Raw genomic sequence first — 24845 nt, forward strand, 5'->3', positions numbered from 1 at the left:
AGGGTACAGCGGCCGCTGCTTTCGATCTTGCTCCGCCCATCGAGGTGAGGGGAGGACGGTCGCGCCCAAGCGGCAGCTCTCCTCGCTGCCGCCGGCGAGGGACGTGACTTGGTAGGATTCAACAGCCGTGCTCCCGCTGCAAAGGGCAACGCAGCAGTGTAACTCTGTAAGTATTTCCATTCCATGTCGGTCTGTCTCCGTTTTGTAGGATCTATCTTTGGATGGAATCAAGTTGACGTTGGTGGATTATGGTCAGAAATTTTTTGTTCTTTTCTCCTTTTCTGTAGAACCTAATCAGACAAATCGTTTCAAAATTTGCGATGCACAACAAATATCAAGAACATGGTAGATTATGGTTGCTTTGTACAGGCTATAGTTTCCAAAATTTTCATTAGCTACTGCCTGTTTCTTTCAGCTTAGCTTTGTGTGGCAGAAAACTAATTAAATTAGTACATCTATGTTGTCTTCTGCCCATGGTTATCATGTGAGAGCTTACAGTTATGTACCTGCAACCTGAATTTTGGTTATTGCATATAATTATGTAGTTTTTTTTTGAAGCCCCAAATGGGGTGACTTTATATTGAGGAGGAGTGAAAATAATTACAAGGTGCCGTGGTTGATCCATGGCAGATTACATATGATTATGTAGTGAAAACCTGTTCTGCCTCTTATCTGAGATGTAATATTTGCAAAGGAGGAATCCTATATATGGCTGTCAATTGTTTAGCCTAATTTGATATTTTGATGATAGCCCAAAAAAAGAAAGAAAGAAAGAAAGAAAGAAAGAAAGAAAGAAAAGGCAACGACCAACCATATCTGAACTTGTGCTCTGCTCGTCCCTCGCCGGCGCCAATGCCGATCCCTTCGCCACTGCCTTCGGCGAGAACACCAGGAAGAATAAATGCCATGGACGACACTGACGTGGGTGCGGCGGAAAAGTTCTGGCCCGGTGGCCGGTGCCGATCGTGGTCGGAGTGCCGGTGGTGGCTCGCCGCCTTCGAGTTGCGGAGACGCGCTGTGGGGACGAGGAAGGAGAGCATGAAGGGATCGCCGGCTGCGGGAACGTCGGCGTCGAGGCGGTAGGACGGCGGCGGCAACAGCAGCTCGGCATAAATGTGAGCGTTCTTCGAGTGCATCAGGGAGGACGACGCGGGGTTGCTGAAGCTGGACGCCATCGCCGACCGTGTCGGGCCGCCGCTCGGAGCAACGTGGTGGCCGTGGCTCGCCGGCCGATCGTGGCACGCTGAGAGCGGAGGCCAGTGCTGCAGGGACGAGGGCGAGATGATACGAAGCTGGGCCAAATTGATTAGATACGTGCGCCTAATTCTCCATCGGGCCGAAATCGTCGATGGAAAATAAGTGGGCTAAGTTTGTTCTTGGACCGAATTCATTGACGCCAAATAAGAGCCAAATTCATGCGAGGGCCGAATAAGTTGATGGGAATTTGGTTGGCCTAGTTATCGTTTGGGCTGAATTTGTTAGTGGTAATTTAGAACGCCGAATTCATAAGTAGGCCGAAATGGTTTGTGGGGCTTCGGTGGGTCACATTCAATCTAGGCTGTAATTTTTAGAGGATAAATAAATTGATTGAATTGAATTCATTGATGGGAAATTGGTGGGCCGAAACTTACTTCGGCCTGTAATTGTCGGAGCCAATTAGGGCCAAATTCTGGAGGTTAAATGGGCCAAAACTATTGGTTGGGTCAATTCGTCGTTCGTAATTAAGTAGGCCAAATTCTGTCGTGGACTTTGATGGGCTAAATTTTGTTCTCTATGGGCCGAATTTATATAGTAGGCCGAATTCCGTTGTGTACTTTCGTGGGCTACATTTTGAGCTGGAAAACTATGGGCCGAATTTATATGAGGACCAAATTGAAAAGGCTGATTTTATTTTGGGCTGAATTCTTTGACTGGAATGAGGTGGGCCAAATAGATTCTTCGGCCACAAGAGTTTTATGCGCTGAATTGATAATGATCCTGATGAGTGATGAGGGGAAAAATTGTGGCCGGACTTATATCGCCACCGTCGCCGGCGCCACCGCACTCGCCGTCGCTCCCCGACTGGAGCTCACCCACCTCCTCCACAGGGTACAGCGCCGCTGCTTTCTTGCTCCGCGCCATCGAGGTGAGGGGGGGATGGTGGCACCCAAGCGGCAGCTCTCCTCGCACAGCCCCTCGCTGCCGTACTGCGGCCGCCGCCGCCGCCGCCGGACGTGACTTGGAAGGATTCAACACCGTGCTCCCCCTGCGAAGGGCAATGCGGCAGTGTAAGTAATTTCATGTCTGTCTGTCGCAGTTTCGTAGGATCTAGCTCTGGATGGAATTAGGTTAATTGACGTTCGTGGATTATCAAGACCAGAAATGTTTTGTTCTCTTCTCTTTTTCTGTAGAACATAATCAGACCAACCGTTTCAAAATTTTCGATGCACAGCAGATATCAATAACTTAACACATGGTAGATTATGGTTGCTTTTTACAGGCTACAGTCTAAGAGTTTCGGTTCTGTAGTGTGAGGGTTGATTCATTAGCTGCTGCCTGTTTCTTTCAGCTCTAGTTTTCTGTGGCAGAAAACTAATTAAATTAGTATGTCTCTGTTCTGTTCTGCTTCTGCTTCTGCCCATGGTTATCATGTGAGAACTTACAGTTATGAACCTGCAACCTGAAGTCCTGAATCCTGGTTATTGCATATAATTATGTAGTGAAAACCTGTGCTGTTTAGCCTAATTTTAGTTGCTTTACTTCCACATCTTCCAGGTTCAAGCTGTTAGACTTCACAAAGGAAGATGTGAAAGAAAAAAAAAAGGTTAGACAACAAAAATAAAACATCATCCAGCAAGCGCCATTTGATGATAACCAAAGAAAGAAAGAAAGAAAACGCAACGACCAACCGCATCTGAACTTCTGCTCTGCTCGTCCCATCGCCGGCACCAATCCCGATCCCTTCGGCGAGAACACCAGGAAGGACGGCATGGACGACGCTGACGTCGGTGCAGCCGAAAAGTTCTAGCCCAGTGGCCGGTGCCGGCTCGCCGTCGCCGGAAAAGCCGTTGCGGAGACGCGCTGCGGAGACGAGAAAGGAGAGCATGAAGGATCGCCGGCTGCGGGGACATCGTCGTCCAGGCGGAAGGACGGCGGCGGCAACAGCAGCCCGGCCCCGGCATCGTCGATGGCAATCTCGTGATAAGGTGAGCGCTTTGTGGATGGGCCAAATTAATCGGAGGCCCACTCATGAAATTTAACTGGGCCAATTTCAAGTGTGGTCTCAACTCGTTAATGGGCACTCGGTGGGCCAAATTCTATGGCCCACCGAATTCATGTCTGCGAGTGAAATTGGCCCACATTATATGATGGGCTGAATTTAGGTCTGGTCTGAATTTGTCGTCGAGAATTCAGTGGGCTGAATCTAACGTCTGAGTGCAATTGGCGGGCCAAATCAAAATTAGACCTGAGTCCAAATTACGACGTCGGCCGAATTCACCTACTGGATTTTAGTGGGCCGTAATTTTGTTGATTGGAGTTTCATAGAGCAAATTTATTACTGGGCTGAATCGCACACGGTAAGTAGGACGAATTCATCTGTCGGGAGCGAAAATATGTGGGCCGAACTCGTTCGTTCGCCTGGGTGAGAGATGTGAGTTTAGTGGATTGAATTAATCTGTGGGCTGAATTTTCCGACGTCAATAAAGCAGGCCGAATTCTTTCATGGACGTTGGTGGGCCTAATTCGTGGATTGGGTTGAGATGCGCCGAATTCTTTCATGGGCCAAATTCTACGATAAGAATTAGTGGGCTGAATTAATGTCTCGTTTGATGGGCTGAAATGTTATTGGGAATTTGTTTGGTCCGAATTCATTAGTGGGCCAAATTAGTTGATGTAAATTAAGCAGGCCAAATTTGTATGTGGGTCAAATTTGTTGACTGGTACGATACGGGCTGTATTCCCCTGCGAGCCTTATCTTTCTGACGTAAAATAAGTGCGCTGAATTCATTCGTGGCCGTTGGTGTCCGGAAGATACTGCTTGGTCCGAATTCGTCCATGGACCAAATTTAGCACTGGGCTGAAATGGCTGATCGGAGTTACAAAGGCCGATTTTATTATGGGGTTAAATATACGCACGTTAAATTAGCAGGCCTAATTCTTTCATTGCTGTCGGTGGTCCGAATTCATTAATTTGGTGAGATGCGATGAATTCTTTCGTGGGCCTAATTTGTTTATAAGTACTAAGTAGGCTGAACTCATCCGTCTCGTTTGATGGGCTAAATATGTTAGTGGGAAAAAATTAGGGCGAAATCATAAGTGGGCCGAAATTTTCGATTTAAATCTAGCAGGCCAAATTTATTTGTGGGTCGAATTTAATGATGGGGAGTAGGTGGGCTGGATTCCCTAATGGGCCTTATCTCCTTGCTCAAAATAAGTGGGCTGAATTCATCTGTGGCCGTGGGTTGGCCGAAGCGTCACCTTTTCGGTCACGCACAGCCAGGTGGAGCATTTTGCTGAGCATGACCGTGGGCCCCACGTGTCAGTGGAACACCCTTCCAAATTTACCTGTCAAAAAGTAGTAAAAATAAAAGAAAAAAAAAGGCCAAGAAAAAAAAGGCGAGAGAAAACACGAGACTCGCCGTCCCTTTCACCGTCTCCGCCTTTCCCTCTCAGATCTCTACTCGTCTCTCTCCTGTCGCGCGCGGCAATGGCCGACGAGGCCCTGGGCGCCGCGCCGCCGCCGCCGCCGGCGGCGGAGACGGAGACGAAGGCGGCCACGCCGGTGCTGCTGCGGCCGCGGCGGGAGGCGTTCGAGCACGGGCTCCTGCCGATCCCCAAGCTGGTCTTCCCGGAGGCGGCGCTGACGCAGACCCTGGCCCAGATGAAGGAGCGCCTCGCGTGCGCGCGCGCGGGCGCCCCGGCGCTCGCGGAGGCGCTGCAGATCCCCCTCGACCAGGCGGCGCTGGTGCTCGGGACGCTCGCCGCGGTGCTCCCCGCGGAGGACCCCGCGCTCGGGGAGGACGGCACCGGGGACGCCGACCTCCGCGACGTGCTGCTCTTCCTCTACATCCAGTCCTACAAGCGCCTCGTCCCGCGCGCGCACAAGGACTCGCCCGCGGTCGCCGACGTGTGGCCATCCACCTCCGCCTTCGATGGCTACCTCTCCGCGCTCTCCCCGATCAAGGTTAGGTATCGATCAATCCCTGCTCTCTCCCTCCATCCCTACGGGCTCTCGTTTGTGCATAATGGTTTGTGGCAGCTGATTATGACCAACTTTGGTGGATTTGGGAGCCATCGACTGACTCATTTCATTGTAGTTTAGTGGATTTCCGTGGAGGGATGGTAGATGTTTCTGCAAACTGAGGAATACAATTATGGGATCATAATCTAGATGTGATATATCCATAGTTGAAATGATTGCTTATTTAAAAGATGGGCCAAAAATCTTTAGTCTGAAATGTTCTTTGATTCCTAAAAGATACTGTATTGGCTTCCGTATGAAATTCATCGTATGAACTAATAAAAGCTTCAACCCTCCAATGCTATTGGCACTTCACTTTTAGTGTTAATTTTATTATCCATATCTGTTGGAAGACTTTCCTTTGTTCATTATGTTAAACTAGTAATATTTATCGTACTCTCTCCAGTAAAAATATTTGTCGTTTAGGACAGTATTTGGTCAAACCTTTAAAATTCTAATGATGAATCATTTGTTAAATGCTTAGTTGAAATGCAAAACAAATGATATACATAGATTTTCTCCGAAAGGTAATATCATAAATTTATTTGATTATATAAATTTATTCTAACAAAAAAATGGTTATTGGAATTTTAGAAGTTTGACTAAATCTTATCCTAAATGACAAATATTTTTGACCGGATGGACTAGTACTGTACTGGAAACCAGCGTGTCACTGCTGCGGGTCACAGGGAGTGGGGCATTCGAAATGATTCATTTAATGATCAGGTTGCCTGGAGCTAGATAGCTTGCTGGAGATGATTGGTAATTTTGTAAGCCTTTCCCTGTGGGTGATTCAGAATCTTGCAGTAGTTAGATTGTTCCTAAAAATATTTTTTCCCAAATTATAACTTCAAATATATGATGACGACAACTATTCATATGGACTGCCCTACACTCTAGATACTGAAACAAACAAAATGTTGATGCCTCGCGCATCATGCATGTGTTGGTTAAGTGTTGTACTAGCTGTGAAAAATACTTCAGCACAAAATGTGCACCTAGTGCCACAATTTATTTGTAGTTGTCACTGTTACAAGGTATAATTTTAGATGTGAGAAGCTTGACCCTTGGCGCACCTGTTTCCTTTTCTAATATATCTTAGTATGTACTCTATATTCATCCTCATCCCTGCTTTTAGAAAATCCATTTCACCTTCTGTTCATATTCTCCTTTGAAATAATGTTTACATGTATAATTATATCCTTCTATCATGTCACATAGGTCTAGAGATGCCTCATCTAGGCCTAACAGCTCTTACCCCTGCCATTTCCATTACATGTGCATGGTCCAGTACACTAGCACAGAATCTTACTGTTACTCTTTTTCATTACTGTGAGTTATGCAAGCATCGGGCTATTGACTGTTCAAGTGTCCTCCTTCTCATGATTGCCACTATAACGCTTTTCAATAACTTACTTTACTCTTGCTAGAACAGAGACCAACAATTTCTATATTTGTTACTTGTCAAGGGCCTTTTAGATCTTAACTTTCGTTGTTTATGTTAATATGCAGCTTGTACGCAGTAACAGTCGCCGGTTTATGCCTTCACAAGCAGATGAAGAAACTCATCAATTATCTTATTTGCAAAAGCATATGGTCAACATTCTAAGCCTTTTGGCAGATTCTGTTGATGGAGAGGGTGATGAGTCTATGGTTAGTATATCTATTGTTTGTTCCATAAATGTTAGTTCTCCTGATCTGATGTAGTTGTTTGTGTGAATAGCAATTAAATTTGTACCCTTTATTCCACATATAAGTCTGTTTTGGCTTGCGCACAAGAGTTAAGAAAATAACTATTTGACCTTGTTGCCACATTGATAAATATGAGAAATTTATTTGTGAGACTAGTAACATTTATTTGACAAGGGCTAGAAGCTCTAAATGACTTATATTTATGAAAGAGTTGATAAAACTATTTCGACTTGTATTTGGAATCACATGATGTAATTAGAGGGAGTACAACTCAAAGCTTTATCAAGCAAATAAAGGAATGGAAAAGGTCCATCACTTGAGATAAGATATTAATATGGGAATATGATCAGTTAAAAGTAGATTCTAGGCTAATTTCTGCAATGAAATGCATTTCTATTGGATTAATAGGTTCTTATATTGAAGAGAGTTTGTTCATCTTTTCTACAAATACATTCATAGAACAAAGATCCTGATGTATAGGTCCATGTTTGTGTACTACTTTCGAACTCCCAGGAAAATTTTGGTACTTTCTGTCATGTAGGATTGACTATTCCATTTGAAAATTAGATTTGACTTTGTGGTATTGTTACTCTCAAGATCCCCTGAATCCTTATGTGTGCATTGTTTTGTTGCAGGTATTGACGGCAGAGACTTTTGAGCATCTTGGATTTTTATTGCAGTTTTCTGAAGGAACATGTTTAAGCCAAGTGGCTACATTTTTTGCAAATTCTGATCCAGACATGCCTGCTGCACCTGTTCCTGCTGCTCAGGTCCTTGATTGGATTCTGCAGAATATAGCTGCTTCATTGGACAATATAGCAGAAAAATTGACAGCAAAGGAAAACAGCCAACAGAATGCATCTGATCCTGATGTGACAATGGCTGAGGCTGTGACAAATACAAGAATTCAGAGCAGTTCACCAACTGGAACTGCTGTACCAAACAATCAAGGACACTACAGAAATACAACTTTTCTAGAGGGTTTCTCCAAAACTTCCGTTGTGAAACAAGCATCAGATATAAAAGGGCACTCAATAAAGGTATGCATGTATTAATTTTGTTAGTTAACAATGAACACTAAAAGAGGCAGAATATGACCTTACTTACTGATATCTCCATGTGTTGTTGTTTTTCAAAAACCAGAAGCTATCTGTTTTACACTGAAATGTGAAAGTTGAGACTTTGTCAGCCTACTATTGATACCACCCCTAATTTTTTTTTTGTAGGTTTTGAACTGCCATGATTCTGTTATCTACATATTAGCGCCTGTAAAATATGCCACTGTCTATGGATGTTCTGACACTACTATCGTTCTTGGTGCTGTTGGTAAGGTATGTATGTCATGTATCTTTTTATAACTGTCTATGGATGTTGAGCAAAGGAATCAATATAACATCCATAGAAAAATGTTTATCGTCTAACAACCGACACACTTCTTCATTAGAATTGTGCTCTATCACGGGGCAAGCCAGTTTATGCCACTGATGTCTATTGCTGTGTGGGTGGGCTCTGGGTCCATATATCAGCATCGCAATGACACATTATGGATATAGATACAACTAAGTGGCCTGCACATTCTAGAAAAGGATATCCATCACTTTTCTCTGTTCTGGTTGTAATCCTAACAATTTTCGTGCCATCAGGTGGTAAAAGTGGAGCATTGTGAACGAGTGCAAATCATTGCAGCATCAAAGCGAATTTGTGTCGCCAATTGTCGTGAATGTATATTCTACCTGGGAGTAAATCACCGACCACTTATTGTGGGTGACAACCATAAATTACAAGTGAGTATATCCCTTTGTAATCAACTATTTCTATTTTATGAACAAGTAGTGTATACTGTCATATATACACATATTCTTGTTATAAGATGATAAGTGGTTTTATGGGCAGTTAAAAAGGAAAGTAAGGAACATGGAGACATACAGGACATGGAAGTTTCTTAACAGAAACCTATGTTGAATGTTTGCATATCCTCTAAACTCCTTGTTAACAAATAAGAAACCATGCCATCAATTTCAGACAACTATATCGTTTGACAATAAACCAGTGCATGTTTAACCTATGCCATTATGGTTATTTGGCAAGACTTGCTAGTTGGCAAGGAACCATTGCTAGTGAAGAAACACAAATTTAGTTATCCCTAAAAAATGGCAAGGGTTGAGGCAAACCTTTGAGTTTATAATTTGATTTATTGATTTTGGTTCGCTCACATAGAAAACCCGTTTTCTTTAAAAATATGGAAGTTACACTTCACTGATTCAATGTGAATCTACTTTGTATTTCATCATCCACAGAATTTTTATTTCTTGCTTTATCAGGTTGCTCCATTCAATACTTATTATCCACAATTGGGAGAACATTTGGCGCAAGTTGGTGTGGATCCTAACATCAACAAGTGGGACCAACCTTTTGTGCTGGGAGTTGTTGATCCACATGATTCATTATCTCATCCTGCAGGGGTTTCTGATGTCCAAGCTGAATCTGCTACTTGTCTAGATCCTGATCTATTCACCAACTTTTTGGTATGTGAACTATATGTTACTTCTCAAATTGATTTGCCAACTTTAAAAACACATGGATTTTATGAAAATCTCAGCTTCTTGTACTGAGCAAATGTCAGTCTTTTCATTTGTTGGCCTATGACAACCTTTTGTACATGTCATGTATCCAATGTTGACATGTAGACGTAGCAAGGCAATTGGATGATTAATCAGCCTGTAGGGGCTACTAGCTGTACATGGTTGGAGACTCAGAGGCCTAGCTTGTATAAAGATCAAAAGCTTGGGAGAGAAAAAAAAGTTGGAGACTTGGAGTCACTAAACCCTTCAAATAATCTTTTATGTTCTCATGCTGTACCTGTTTACCTAGTTTTTAGCCTAGCTGTGGTTGACCAGTAGTATTCATTTCACGTTTGACTATTAGAATAAGTTGAATTGGACATGTTTGCCTGAATACCTGGATGTATCTGTATTAAACTTGTCATGTTTATTTTTGGGCCTTCTTTGACTTATCCAAATCATCTTCAGTAAGAATGGGTGAAGCTATTTTTCTACATTTTTCGGTTGTAGCTTATAGGAAATCGAGAAATTTTTCCCTATTGCTCAGCATTTGATGCAGTTCAAAACTTTGAATCCATGTCACATTGTCACTATTTTCTCTCTAACAAAAATGTGATTGGTGCCTAATTTTCCATACAGATTCCGAGTTGGTTTGAGGCACAAGGGCCTACAAATTATAATCCATTTACACTGCCTGAAATTTATTGGGCATCCCAAAGGAAAAAGGTATGCATGCACTGCAATCAAGCAACATAAGTTTCATTTATTTCTAACAGTAGTTTAGTCAGAAAGTGCTTATTTGGTGAAATGCTTGGTAATACTTAGGGTGGTTATCTTGGACGCAACTGTGGACGATAGGTGAATTCAATAAAATCATAAACATATCCATGCATGATTTGCCTATTTTATTTAGCTATATTCATAGAATAAAGTTGTGGTGGATCTTCTGTGATTATAGTTGGATTAGGATTGATCCAAATTATGAAATGTAAGAATAATTTACTGCAGGTTGTAGTTGAAACTAATCCAAACCATTCACTTCATCCTAACCAGCTCACGTACTTGATCGGTGCTTATCTAATTAGCTTGACGAGCAGAAAATGTGAGGTGGATATATGAGCCCTGTTACTGGCCATCTGTCCATCTCTCATTCTCTCTGCAACTGTCTGAACTCTCATCCTCTCTGATAAAATATCAGTATGGTCCTGACTATCATATTTATTTCTGAAGTTGATTCCTTTCTGTACAATTTCAGCATGTCTCGCTGGAAGATATACAAAAGAATATCCGAGAATTGAAGCTTGATGATAACCGGAAAAAAGAATTGGCATCTGCTCTTCATGCCCAATTCAAGGACTGGCTATATGGTAATACTCACCTATTGATACAATTTTATGAGAGAATATAGGTTAATATATAAATAGTCATATGCCTATTTTTTTCAAACTTATTTGTCTTATTAACTTTGACACAGCACATTATATTTACATGGTTTGCCTTTTTTTTTCTTAATCCATAGAATCATGTTTATCAAGTACTTGATGCTCATGTAATCTTGACTTTATCACTCTAATTGGTGGTGTTTGAGCACATGAGTGATATGATGATCTTAAGCTGGGCCAATATGTTAGCAAGCTAGACAAATGTGCCATGTGCCACAAGTGGACCAATTATGGTGCTGGAATTGTTTAGAATGTACTCTTCTCATTTACATCACAGCTACTATTCAATTGATCTTAAGTTCTTGACCACCTGTTAAACAACAAACGTGACCATCACTTCCGCTGCCAAGTGTTAATGCCCAAAAATGGTACTCTGTATTGGAATTCTGGACCCTGTTTGTATTTATGTCTAAATTTGGACAGGACTAATAGTGCAGTGCTTGATTCTTACCATGGTTAGAGGCTTGATGATTAAAATGTTGGATACAATTATTTAATGATCTTCATTGCATGCATAAAAATAGTTTGAGTGAGTTGTACTGGTCGCTTAATTGGTAAACTTGACAGATGATTTCCATGAGAATTTATGTATCCTATTTCACTGTTGACTCAGTCTTGTTCACGCAAAGGGTGGTTTGTTTGATTTTGTAATAAACTATTTGAATACCTAATAACAGTTGTGTATTCCATTTACAGCTTCAGGAAATATCCGCCAGCTATACTGTTTGCAAGGGGAGTGAGCATCTGGCTTTCTTCAATCTTCATTCGCACGTGCTTATTTGCACCTTCAAGATCGTGTACCCTCACCCAACTCCGTCTATCCAACCACATTGTCCGAGCTGACTCTCCAACTGAGCCTGATCCACCTGGTCTTCAAGCTACTACTATTATTTAGGGAAGAATGTAAAGAAAAAAGCGCACTGCCTATTTTTTGCCAATTAATTTTGATTATTTGGTATGTGGTTGGTCGATGGACTGCATCTCTGGGGTTTTTGTTGTGGCTTTATTTATCTCCTCGATAGAATCTACGAGGATGAATAGGGATTATTCCTTTTCTTTTGAAAATAAACATTCTTTTTTGCTGATATGACGAGGCCATATCCTGTATTTTTGTACCCTAAGATCCGGCTAGTGCAACATATGTGCGCCCATAGATGTTTGCCTTAGCTGCAGTGTTACTTTGTTTCTGACAAGGGGTTAAGCCTGTAAATGTAACTTCAAAAGCATCACATGATGATAAACCGAAGGCAAACCTGGTAGAAAACACCCATTTTTCTTGGGCATTTAACTTTTTGCCACTCTTGAAAATGGTACATAATATATTTGCCACTCGTTGTCTATGACATGCATGACATGTGAGCTCTCATGTATTTATGACATGTGGGCCTAGTCAAATATGTTCGCAGTGATAAAAAGTTAATTATTCCTATTTTTCTAGGGCCCTGTTAGATGGTAAGGTACAGACATCAGGTGCTGTTGGACAACATCACTTGAACACTCATTTTGGGGGCCACCATAAATTAAATTGTTTGGATCACTTGAAACACTTGTGATTTGTCATGGATTTGTCCAGATCGCATGCAGTTGGTGTTGCGCAACAGAGCCTGTTCTGTGCCTGTCGCGCTTGTCCGGATATTTGCCAGCCGACAAGTGTTCAAGTGGTGTGCTGGAACTGTCATGCCGAAAGCAGTACACAGTTCGGCGACTGCATCCCATCCTTTTCGCAGCAGCTTCGACAGATGCATGCTTCGAGGACCAATTTGCACGTCCTCTGCAGCTAGCTCCGACGCCATTGCCCCATCTGAGAATGACTGTTACTGTGTAGCGTGCAGGAGTATTGGAGCATCAAATCAACCGACGTAGCTACTTCACCTTATCTTTTCGTTTTTCGTTTATGCTTATGTTTATAAATTAAATTTTGAATTGGAGTTAATTTTAATTTTTTTTTGGTCCTGGTTTACTTTTCAGCTTTGTCTTTTTCGTTTGCAGGTATATATTTTCACTTAATCGTTGAGAAAGCTAAAAGATGGACACCTTGGTCGAGGCCTCCTCGCTGCCTCGGTTTGGAAAAAGTAATTCTACAGGATTTGTTAGGAAACAAATTAATTTCTATGAAATTCGTATAAATTTCTATGTGACAGGTGCCCTCAAATTTTAATGTTTTTTCTCCTGAAATGGTGGTTTTTGATCCATAGCGGAATTTGATCAAATATGTATCTACATTTAGTCGTCATATGGTTATTACCTGAACTCCTGCAGGTAGCAGGTGAGAACAAGACATTTCCTTCTGATTACTATTTTCCTTAGATACTAGTACCATTTTTTGTTTTCAACTTTTTCTCACCCCATTCTCTCCGCTCAATTCCTATCCATCTATATAGTTCCTATGATTTTCCCTCGATTATAGTGTTGCTGATGAGAGACACAAAGGTCCTACTTGGGATAGGAGTGTTGCTCACGACACAACGTTGAGGGCATGTTTGGGATAGATGGATTTCAAAGGAAAATCATTTTTATTAACCTTTGGGGGTGTTTTGGAATGGAGGATTGAACCAAGTATTCCTTTGAAGAACATTTCTAAGTTTCTCTATTGTAGTATTATTCTAGTTCAAATCAAATGAAAGGTCCTGTTAAGGGAAAATTTCCCTTGGGAGTGAGGAAGCTGAATGAGTTGATCTTGAACCTATAAAAAAAATATTAAGGGCTCTTTTGGAATGCATGATTTTAAAAACACAGGAATAGAAAAAAATATATAGGATTGAGATGACATGTATAAGCAAATCTCACACGAATGTAAAGCACAGAAATTTACAAGATAATGTGTTTGATAACTCAGAAAAGTGACACATGAATTTGTGTTGCTTTTAGAGATAGAGAATAAAGATAAAGGGGAAGAAGCATTGAAATTCTCAAAGGAAAATTAAAATGAAGGTGGAGCTCATGGGCAAAGTATACGATTGCAATCCAAAGGAATTTAGCTAGCTCAATCCCATGTTCCAAATAAATCTAGTAAGAAAATTTTCCTTAGGATTTAAATCCTTTGAATGAAAATACTCCATTCCAAAGGAGGCCTAACATATATAATCGTAGATGGCCCTTTATATATCCTTAATAGGTGTGCTGCATGCACCATATTACCATATTTTCGTGTGTGTATATGTATGTATGTATGTATGTATGTATATGTGTATTATATATATACACCCGCCCAACCACACCCACACAGTGCAGGGCTATATAGCTATAAATTAAGTAGGACAGCCTCTTCTCTATAGAGTATGCAACTATGCCTTGTGCACTCCAGTACTACTCCGTAGCTAACTAGCAAGTAAATATATACCGTGTTCCTTGCGAAGATTAAATATTGCCATTGATCACTTGGGCACACAGCAAGATGGCAGCGCCGGCGCGACCACCGCCGTCGTCAGCAGCACTTCTCTCTGCGAACCATGGCTCTGCTTGTCGCTTCACCGCCACCGTCTCGGCGAGCCGGGCGCCGGCCGCCGCCGTTAACGTTGTCCACAGTCGTCGCCGGAGCGGGACCTGCGCCAGACGATGGATCACCGGCGCCCGCCGCCGGGCTACTGAGCTCTCGAGGATAAGGTGTAGCGCCGTCGACGGTGGCCGTGGCGGCGAGGCGACGTCCGCTCTCGCCGCGGTCACCGCCGTGGAGCAGGATCACGCGGCGGTGATCACGATGAAGGCCACGGTGACGGCGAAGGCGCCCGCCGGCGCCCGCGGCTTGCTGTCTCACGTTGGGGTGGACGGCGTGCGTGACGACATTGCTGACTTCACCCAAAGGAGCTTGTTCCTTGAGCTCGTCAGCTCGGAGCTGGAGCCAAGTGAGCATGTGCCTTGTTTTCTTTTTAATTGTTGTATCACACACCATTAGACCAATGCACACGCAAAATAATATCCACATAACCACATACAAATACACACTCTACTAAATACTTAAAACTTAAAAGGAGATAAAGGCTAGCGGCAAATCACCCAACTAACTAAAATACTACTGAAAGCTAATATGAGTGTACGTACTATGTAGATACTCGTCCGATCCAGGATTTAAACTATCGATTTAATCTTTTCACTTCTAATTCTGCTTATAAACTAAAATTAAAACCTTCAACATTAAATTTAAAATTAATTTTAAAGTTTTTTTTATCGTAGTTATTTATCATTATTTACTTTTTGGTCGCTAACAATACACACATATATATGTATATGTATACCTGGCATATATATATATATATATAGGTATATGTATATATATACATATACCTATATATATATATACATATACATATATATACATACATATATATATATACACACACTTCACAGAAAATGCTTGTTTCTACTAATTGCATAGAGCAGAAATAACTAATTGCATGGAGCAGAAATAATTTTTGAGATTGTTCTGGTTGTGATAGAAGAAAGTATGCTTGTTTACGATACCAGAGTCTATATATAAAAGCAGAAAACAGAGATTGTAAGTTATTGCTTGAGCTACGTTTTTTTTCTGTTGCAATCCAAAGAAGCAGCCAACAACGAATTTTTTCTGTTTTTCAAATCCGGAGAAACAACAACGAACTAAAACACGATTTGCTATCTATCCGGAAGCACACTAACGATATTGGATCAAAGAATATTACAAACAAAAATCCAAACCCAATAATAGAGGGGAGTAACTACCTACCTATAATAGTAATATCTAATTTTCATATATATATATATATATATCAAAGTTTTATTTACAAACTATTTTTTGTTTGTAAATATATCGTTTTGCTTTTTTCCTATAGAAAGCAAACGATGACAGCATATAAATATCAGTAGTGGTGGTCTCTCATCACAATCATCACTTTTAAGTACGTCATTACATTAGTACGACATACCTGAATGCTTTGACTACTCTTTGTACTTGTATATACATCTGCAACTCATTTATCTAATTACTGTATTTTTGTTTTTGTTTTTTCAGATGAAAGATTTTTGTGTATTTTTTAAACATTGTATATATAACACACACGATCTTGTTTCAATCAATTAAAATATTTTCCCAATATGACTTATTTTTTCTATTTCAATAACATGTTGCAACATACAAACATTAGGTAGTAGTTGAAGGTTTAAAAAACTTTTGACAGAGTTTTTAGTAATTTTGTTTTGGTGATTGAAATAAGTATAATAAGTGCTTTCATTGTTTTTATTTGACACTTTTAACTTTAAGCATGACTTATAGTTTTACATATTTGAAAGCGTCCATACCGTTGAAGAGATATTCTTTGGACCCAAAAATTTTGAATAAAACGAACAACCAAACATAGATTTAAAAATCAACGATGTCAAATGAAAAAATAAAAAGAAATAATTATTTAAATTATTTAAATAAAACGAAAAAATAAATAGTATCAAATAAAAGAAATTGAGAAAGTACATCACTTCATCCTCCCATAAATCTTTTGAGTTTTGATCAACAATATTATGACACTGCACATATGTTTGTCGTCATCCACACGGTCTGACTGACATGTGGGCCCGTAATTACGCACCGACCCTCGCAGAAACAGGGGAGGAGAAGTCGACCATCTCGGGGTACGCCCACGTCACGCGCCGCGACGGCGCCGGAGCCACGTACGAGGCCACGTTCGCCGTGCCGGCCTCGTTCGGCCCCGTCGGCGCCGTCCTCGTCGAGAACGAGCACCACCGCGAGATGTTCCTCCGGGACATCGTCCTCACCGACGGCGGCTCTTCCTCCTCCTCCGCCGCCGTCTTCGAGTGCAACTCCTGGGTCCATTCCAAGTTCGACGACAGCCGCAAGCGCGCCTTCTTCCCGCTCAAGGTCAAAAAATCACCTCTTTTGCTGCGCTGCGCTGCCCGAAGCAAAGCTTTTAATGGTGTGCGTGTGCACCGTGCAGTCCTACCTGCCGTCGCGGACGCCGCAGGGCGTGGCGAGGCTGCGCAACGACGAGCTCGCCGCCGTCCGCGGCGACGGGCACGGCGAGCGCAGGAGCTTCGAGCGCGTCTACGACTACGACGTGTACAACGACCTTGGCAACCCCGACGCCGACCCGGCCACGAAGCGCCCCGTGCTCGGCGGCAAGGACCACCCCTACCCTCGCCGCTGCCGCACCGGCCGCCCCCGCAGCAAGAAAGGTATACACTAGAGCAAATCCGTGGACGAACACCTGAATGGCGACGGCGAGCTTCGCGCATCCAACCCATGTCGATCACCTACCGGCTACCGTGCAGACCCGTCGTCGGAGAAGAGGAGCAGCAGCGTGTACGTGCCGCGGGACGAGGTGTTCTCGGAGGTGAAGAGCGCGACGTTCAGCGCCATGACGCTGCGGTCGGCGATGCACGCGGTGGTGCCGTCGATCGAGACGGCGCTCGTCGACGCCGCCATGGGCTTCCCCCACTTCGCCGCCATCGACGCGCTCTTCGACGACGGCATCAAGCTGCCGGGGGGCAAGAACGGCCTCGACAGGCTGCTCACCCTCGTCCCTCGCCTCATCAAGGCCGCCGGCGAGGTCTCCGACTTCGTCCTCCGCTTCGAGACGCCGGAGATGATCGACAGTACGACGACGCAGCTCCTGCAGATTAAACATAGTTTTCTCAGATGATTCTTGAACGAATTCTGAAACTGCAGGGGACAAGTTTGCATGGTTCAGAGACGAGGAGTTCGCGAGGCAAACGCTTGCAGGGCTCAACCCACTGAGCATCCAGCTAGTCACTGTTCGTCCGTTTTGATTCAGATTAGCTGCACCTGCACGCATGCTTGCCTTTTTGATCAATGCAGTATGATTGATGCAGGAGTTGCCCATCACCAGCAAGCTGGATGAGGAAATCTATGGCTCGCCGGATTCCCTGATCATCAAGGAGCTCATCGAGGAGCGGATCAACGGAGCCATGACTGCACAGGAGGTGAGCAGATCGAGCACTGAACCACCTCATTATTACAGCATCAAAATGCAGCAAATCTCACAGCAAAATCCCTAGGGAATTGAAAGTCTTTTGAACTCTCAGTTAAAAAATAATCAAATATAACTATAAATATGTACATATTACTTTTAATAATTCCTTCGTAGGAATCAAATATAACTATACTCGATTGATCAGGCACTCGAAAGCAAGAAGCTGTTCATGCTGGACTACCACGACCTGTTCCTGCCGTACGTGAACAAGGTGCGCGAGCTGGACGGCACCACGCTGTACGGCTCGCGCACGCTCTTCTTCCTCACCGGCGACGGCACGCTCAACCCGATCGCCATCGAGCTGACGCGGCCCAAGTCTCCGGCGAGGCCGCAGTGGAGGCAGGTGTTCACCCACCGCTGCGACGCCACGGGCTCATGGCTGTGGAAACTCGCCAAGGCGCACGTCCTGGCCCACGACTCCGGCTACCACCAGCTGGTCAGCCACTGGCTGAGGACGCACTGCTGCGTCGAGCCGTACATCATCGCGGCGAACCGGCGGCTGAGCAGGATGCACCCCGTGCACCGGCTGCTCCGGCCGCACTTCCGGTACACGATGGAGATCAACGCGCTGGCGAGGGAGTTCCTCGTCAGCGCCGGCGGCATCATCGAGAGCTCGTTCTCGCCGGGGAGGTACTCCATGGAGCTCAGCTCCGCCGTCTACGACGCGCTCTGGCGGTTCGACATGGAGGCCCTCCCGGCCGACCTGATCCGGCGGGGGATGGCGGCGGAGGGGGACGACGGCGAGCTGGTGCTGGCCATCGAGGACTACCCGTACGCCAACGACGGGCTGCTCGTCTGGGAGTCCATCAAGGAGTGGGCGTCCGACTACGTTAGGTGCTACTACTCGTCGGCGGAGGAGATCGCCGGCGACGAGGAGCTGCAGGGGTGGTGGACGGAGGTGCGGACCAAGGGCCACGCCGACAAGAAGGACGAGCCGTGGTGGCCGGTGCTGGACTCGCACCAGAGCCTCGTCCAGGTGCTGACCACCATCATGTGGGTCACGTCGGGGCACCACGCCGCCGTGAACTTCGGACAGTACCACTTCGCCGGCTACTTCCCGAACCGGCCGACGATCGCGCGGCGGAACATGCCGGTGGAGGAGGGAGTAGGCGGCCGCGAGATGGAGGCGTTCCTGGCCAGGCCGGAGGAGACGCTGCTGGGGACGTTCCCGTCGCAGATCCAGGCGGCCGTGGTGATGACGGTGCTGGACATCCTGTCGGCGCACTCGCCGGACGAGGAGTACATGGGCGCGCGCGCGGAGGCGGCGTGGGCGGCGGAGCCCATGGCGCTGGCGGCGTTCGAGAGGTTCAGCGGGAGGATGAAGGAGATCGAGGGGATCGTCGACGAGAGGAACGCGAGGGAGGAGCTCAGGAACCGCTGCGGCGCCGGCGTCGTGCCGTACGAGCTGCTCAAGCCCTTCTCCGGCGCCGGCGTCACCGGGAGGGGCATCCCCAACAGCATATCCATTTGAGCTCCAGCACAAATTATCCATTTGGGCGACTATATTATATATATCGTTGATTGCAGAATAAATTTGGCTGCTTAAAGGGTTTTTGATAATTCAGTGGCATGACATACTCTACTAAATGGTTAGATATTTTTCTCCACGGTCTTCGAGATTCGTGTAACATTATGCTAGTAACATCACTATATGCTACGGATTACATAATAAATTGGGCTCCTTGCAGTCATATTCTACTAAATGCCTCGATATTTTTCTATGTTGGCTTGCATTAGTTTACTATGTTGGTGCTATAGATGGTCATATGGGCCGCCCGGCCCTGCATCAGGGGCGAAGCTGTATGTACGAAGGGGTTCAAAAAAAAAATTTAGCTAGAGTTTATCAATTTTTACTGTATATTCATTCCTTCAATCCAAATTTAGTACCCATAGCATTGAAAAATAAATCAGTGGCACCCCTCTATCTCGCTCTAATTTCGTCTTTGCCCGGCATGATCCAGACACGGTCGGATTCGTGCCTAATTCCATCGGGTCGGCACGACCCGGTGTGCTGATTGGCCCGTGCCATGCTAGACCACAGACTGCACCGAGCGCCTAGACACGACCCATTAACACTCAGGCCGTGTTGGACCAGCCCAAAGGCACGATGGCCGATCATGCTTATTCAGTAAATAAGTCTATATTTTCTTCCATAAAGTCTTTGGGATGTGTCTTGGATGGCTAAAATAACTCTATTTTATATGCTTCTTCTTTTTGGGCTAACCCTTATATGACGAAATTAAGTCTATTTTAGATCTTTTAACATTTTTTATTTCTATTAATTAAACCAGGCCATGCCGGGTCAGCCTAGCGTGCCGAGGGAGTAGCCCAGACCCAACAACAGTTAGGTCGTGTCGTGCTTGGGATGGGCCGTGACGCCATGCTATGGGCTGAGGCATTGGGCCTCGGACCTTATGGCTAACTATAGTTGGCGCTCTTCTCACGAATAGGAAGTGTTAATTATTTAGTACATAACACCAAGGTTGCATATTTCTGTTATTTGAATCACAATTAGAATTGATTGAGATAAATTATCCAAAGATGTGAAAGTATTTAGCATTTCCTTTTTTTCTGGAAATTACATAGACTCACTTTAGAAATTTATTTAGTTAATGCTACCATTTTTTTTTGCTAGCCTCACATTTTTATTAATCTTGTGGTACCGCGGTAAATTGTTTTAGTCACAAGTTACTATTGCCTAGGGAAATCTTGCTCCTTATTTCCATCACGAAAATGTCGTTCATGTAATACTTGATTATATTCCACTTACACCCAGTTCCATCGAAGTAATTAATGATCTCTTTTAGTTTCATTTTTGTACAAGTTTAAGTAATGGTACGGTGTGACCAAGGGAAATAGTTTGTCTTTAGCATACGCTAATCATGGGTTTTACCTTGCATGGACTAATGTCTTCTGTCATTTAATTTACTAACAAGAAGGCGACAATTGCAAATAAATGTACCCACAGGAAGTTGGAGCTTTTATCTATTTAAGAATATACATGTTCACTAAATAGGAGACCCTTTCAATGTGGTAGCTAGCCGCTCTTCGTTGCTAACCCATGCTCATAATTTGTATGAGTAATCATTTATTTGGTTAATTCTGCCTCCTAATGTCATCATGAAGCAATTTGTATGAGTAAGATATGTAATGGAATATTTTCATCATGCTCAAGTGCTAAGAAAGTGAAGAAGCTTCAATAAGGTCGCTCCATGTTATTGTCCTGTAGTTTCAATGCAATAGCTATCATTGTAGTTTCCACGCGACAATTAAGCTAATCCTGAAAACATACATAACTAGCATATGAAGGGTTAGTTAGTTATCTGATTAAAAACCAATGGCCTTTTCTTTTCGCTTCTGTCTATACTTATAAATCAGAATTTAATTTTTTAAACTTAAATTTAGAGTTGATTTTAGGGTTTTTTATCGTACTTTATTTTTTAGCATTTGCTTTTAGGTCGCTAGAAACATACGCGTATACAAAATTTTTATTCAGAAATTATTTATTATTTACAAATATATTATTTAACCTTTTCTTTTAAAAAGCCAAGATAACCCGTCTTTATAGGCGGCACGCGAAGCCACGTCTGGGTATCTAGCTAGTTGCAAGAAAAGGGTGAAAGAAAGAAAGGAGACACACCGTCATCGAAACTCAATTAGGGTAGGAATTGGAGGCATCAGGTACACTAGCTGCTACCTCTTCATTGTTAGCAGATGGGTTGTTTTTGGTCACGGCAAGATGGAAACATAGAGCCACCCATTGTCCTGCTGTAGTGTTGATTTCGGCAGCATCTGTGTGGACGAAAGGCTATGAATGTTGGCCCTGATAGGATGACAACTATGGGGCCGTTGAGAGAGGAAAAGGAAAGCTAAGACATCCGGTGTTACAAATTATATACTCTCTCTATTTTATATTATAGGATTTTCTAGGTGTTCAACTAGATTTATCCATATATTAATATATATATATATATTATATGTCTAGATTTAATAGCATACGTATGAATATAATCAATGTCATAAAGTCTTATAATATCAAACGGATGGAATACATGGCTAGAAATATGTGCATGCACAACAATGTGCAGCAATATGTCGTGATGGAAAATTCAAATTTCAAGCTTTTTTTTTCATGCATTTGTACGTTCGATCAATCAAGTTCAAAGAAGTTTGAGCCGTTCTAAAATTTTCATCTAACATGAGAAAAATCTCGAGAGGTTGATATATATAAGGCATAGTGAGTCTCGGCGAGATTTTGACCCTTCGCAGGAGAACTCTACATTGATGATATATTAATGCGGTTGGTGGATAATTTATGTTATAGACCATGATATAGTACATGTCTACCTATCTACGTGAAAAAAAAACATAAATAGCACACACGGACATATATGAGCACTATGAACGAGGCCAACATCAAATTTCATCCTGTCTATGCTACATGAAAAAAGAGAGAGAGGCTGCGTATAAGAAGAGCAGGAGGTTATACACATGACCATGCAAACTGAGTATGATAAGAATTAGAGTGAGAGAGGCTGCGTATAAAAAGAGCAAAGAGGTTATACACATAACCATGCAAACTCTGAGTATGATAAGAATTGGAGTGGTCAGTAAGAATTGGAGTGGTCAGGAACCGGAAATAATAACATGAGAACGTCGTGAGAGCGTCTAACATGTGAACGTCACGGGAGCGAATCAACTGCCTCCCAACTGCTGCACGTGCTACGATGCTCGGTGAGATGGAACAAGCCACAATGCCGGTTATCAGTGCCAATGGTGGCCAGACGATGATGATATCTTTTGATCTCTAAGCCCAAATTATATTTGATTTTAATCTATTTATTATTTGATGATAATAATAAATATATTAGTATAAAGTTTATCTCATTTGCTTACATAAAGTTTATAAGTAGAAAAGATTGGTCTTTTAGTTTAACTATTTCTATATAGAAAATTTGTATGCCAAATGTTGATACGTAAACAGTTTATGTAAAAAAAAATCACCCAATGGACTCTGTTCGTGAAAATGAGATGTGTTCCCTACTCCATAGGTAGTAGGGGTATACCCTGCACTGTATACCCGATATATATCGCTACACATTTATATTTCCAAAACAACTTACATGAATACAAATACAGGTTACTTAATTAGTGCATATATTGAATCATGTTGTTAATTTTATAATTAATACCGATTTGCTAAAATAATTCTTGTGAATTGTATACGATAAATTTTTTGACAGCTTATCCATAACTATAACAGGCCCATCGATGAGAGCAGGCGAGGTGGCTGGCTGCACAGGGCCCCCAATTTTTTGGGGCCCCCTACCCCACCTATTTTTCATTTGTTCTCATGGGTCTGTGCTCATCTCGTCGCTTCGTCTTCGTCGCTTCGTCTGGACTCTGGACTCTAGAGCCTCGTACGCGTCGGCGAGTGGCAATGGCGCGTCACTTCGTCTTGCTGTCTTAATTGGCCGCTTCCTTGCTTCGTCACTTCTGGTTGTTTAGATAGGGCTAAACTTTTTAGCCTCATATCACATCGAATGTTTGAACACTAATTTAAAGTATTAAACATGGACTAATCAAAAAACTAACTTCATAAATAAGAGCTAATCCGCGAGACGAATTTTTTAAGCCTAATTAATCTATAATTAGCAAATGTTTACTGTAGTATCACATATGCTAATCATGGATTAATTAGGTTCATTAGATTCGTCTCGTGAATTAGTCTAGAATTATGAATATGTTTTATTTATAGACTACGTTTATTATTTATAATAAGTGTCCAAACATCCAATATGACTAGAAGGCTAAAATTTAGCCTCTAGAAACAAACATCCCCTTAGTCTTCGCAGGCAGCAACCAGCAAGGCGCAAGCCAGACACTCAGCCAGCAACCAGCAACGCACAGCGGCACACGCACAACGCACACGCAGGTATTACGATGATTGATTATTTGTTTGATTAATAGTGAATTAGTAATTTACTTACAAAATCACAGGATTTTGAATGATAATTGGGTCAGTTATTAAATTAAAAGTAACGTGAATGTTTTCTTTTGTTTACAGAACAGGAAGGAATTTTTTCTTCAATATCAAGGGTATGAAAAAGTTTTTGGTTTCTTGTTTACTTCAGATAGGTTGAGATCCTTGAATGATACAAGTTTGATGGATGATTGTGTTAATCTTGAGGATGCACTTAAGAATGATGAACATAAAGATATTGATGGAAAGGAATTGTTTGGGGAGTTACTTTTTATCCAGGATTTAATTGTGGACTCAATGGGTCCTCTTGATATTCTAAAGTTTTTGAAAGAGCTTCCCTTTTATCCTAATGCTACTGTTGTATACAAAATCTTATTAATTATTCATGTGACTGTTGCATCTGCGGAAACGAGTTTTTCTAAACTCAAGTTGCTGAAATCTTACTTGCGTTCTACTATGACACAAGAAAGACTCAATGGGTTGACGATAATTGCAATTGAAAATAATGTCTTGGATAATATTATTTATGAAGATATAATTGAAGATTTTATTTCAAGAAACAGTTTCCGGATTATGTTTTTCAGCAGGACGTAACTACGTAAGGTCTCAGTGCTATCCTTACTCTTTTAGCATTAATGTTTCATATATATTTTAAAATACTCGTGCAATGCTGTATAAAGTAATATATATTTTAATTTTTAAGAAATATAGTTAACTCAAATTATTCCTCGTTTGTATTGACACATTAATTTTCTATATTAGGGTCCCAACTTGTATTTTGTTCCGGGGCCTCTAAGAATACCCAAATTCTTGGAGACGGGCATGACTAAAATCATAGGTTCGCTAGGCCTGACCCAATCACGCGTGAGGGACACTGGTTGGTACCTCTTTCTCGTTAGCAAACGGGTTATGTTTTATCGTACCGAAATGAGAACATAGAGACACGCAGAGCTCAAATATTCTGGGTCG

At 42.6% G+C, this 24845-nt stretch overlaps 2 protein-coding genes across 2 annotated transcripts; both read left to right on the forward strand.

Moving 5' to 3' along the window:
* Positions 1-4581: 4581 nt before the first annotated feature.
* On the forward strand, positions 4582-12199 carry LOC102720534 (TBCC domain-containing protein 1-like). The gene is made up of 9 exons (XM_040525275.1): positions 4582-5164; positions 6734-6874; positions 7549-7953; positions 8140-8244; positions 8557-8697; positions 9235-9438; positions 10114-10200; positions 10730-10841; positions 11613-12199. The coding sequence occupies exons 1-9, from the start codon at positions 4688-4690 to the stop codon at positions 11654-11656; spliced, it is 1716 nt and encodes a 571-aa protein (XP_040381209.1). The 5' UTR covers positions 4582-4687; the 3' UTR covers positions 11657-12199.
* Positions 12200-14160: 1961 nt separating this feature from the next.
* LOC102720810 (lipoxygenase 2.3, chloroplastic-like) lies at positions 14161-19769 on the forward strand. Its single transcript, XM_006657072.3, has 7 exons — positions 14161-14758; positions 16484-16761; positions 16838-17075; positions 17172-17495; positions 17569-17654; positions 17733-17843; positions 18039-19769. Exons 1-7 carry the CDS (start codon positions 14311-14313, stop codon positions 19362-19364), a joined length of 2811 nt encoding a protein of 936 aa, XP_006657135.2. The 5' UTR covers positions 14161-14310; the 3' UTR covers positions 19365-19769.
* Positions 19770-24845: the final 5076 nt, after the last annotated feature.

Source organism: Oryza brachyantha, chromosome 6 (genome assembly GCF_000231095.2).
Source record: "Oryza brachyantha chromosome 6, ObraRS2, whole genome shotgun sequence".
In the NCBI taxonomy this organism is placed as follows: Eukaryota; Viridiplantae; Streptophyta; class Magnoliopsida; order Poales; family Poaceae; genus Oryza; species Oryza brachyantha.

Bases quoted from the DNA above. Each gene is read 5' to 3' on its own strand.
- LOC102720810 (XM_006657072.3), top strand. From the start codon at position 14,311: ATGGCAGCGCCGGCGCGACCACCGCCGTCGTCAGCAGCACTTCTCTCT. The intron at 17,496-17,568 runs GTACGACGACGC...CTGAAACTGCAG, and splicing joins GACGCCGGAGATGATCGACA to GGGACAAGTTTGCATGGTTC. The intron at 17,844-18,038 runs GTGAGCAGATCG...TCGATTGATCAG, and splicing joins GAGCCATGACTGCACAGGAG to GCACTCGAAAGCAAGAAGCT.
- LOC102720534 (XM_040525275.1), top strand. From the start codon at position 4,688: ATGGCCGACGAGGCCCTGGGCGCCGCGCCGCCGCCGCCGCCGGCGGCG. The intron at 7,954-8,139 runs GTATGCATGTAT...TTTTTTTTGTAG, and splicing joins TAAAAGGGCACTCAATAAAG to GTTTTGAACTGCCATGATTC. The intron at 8,698-9,234 runs GTGAGTATATCC...TTGCTTTATCAG, and splicing joins GTGACAACCATAAATTACAA to GTTGCTCCATTCAATACTTA.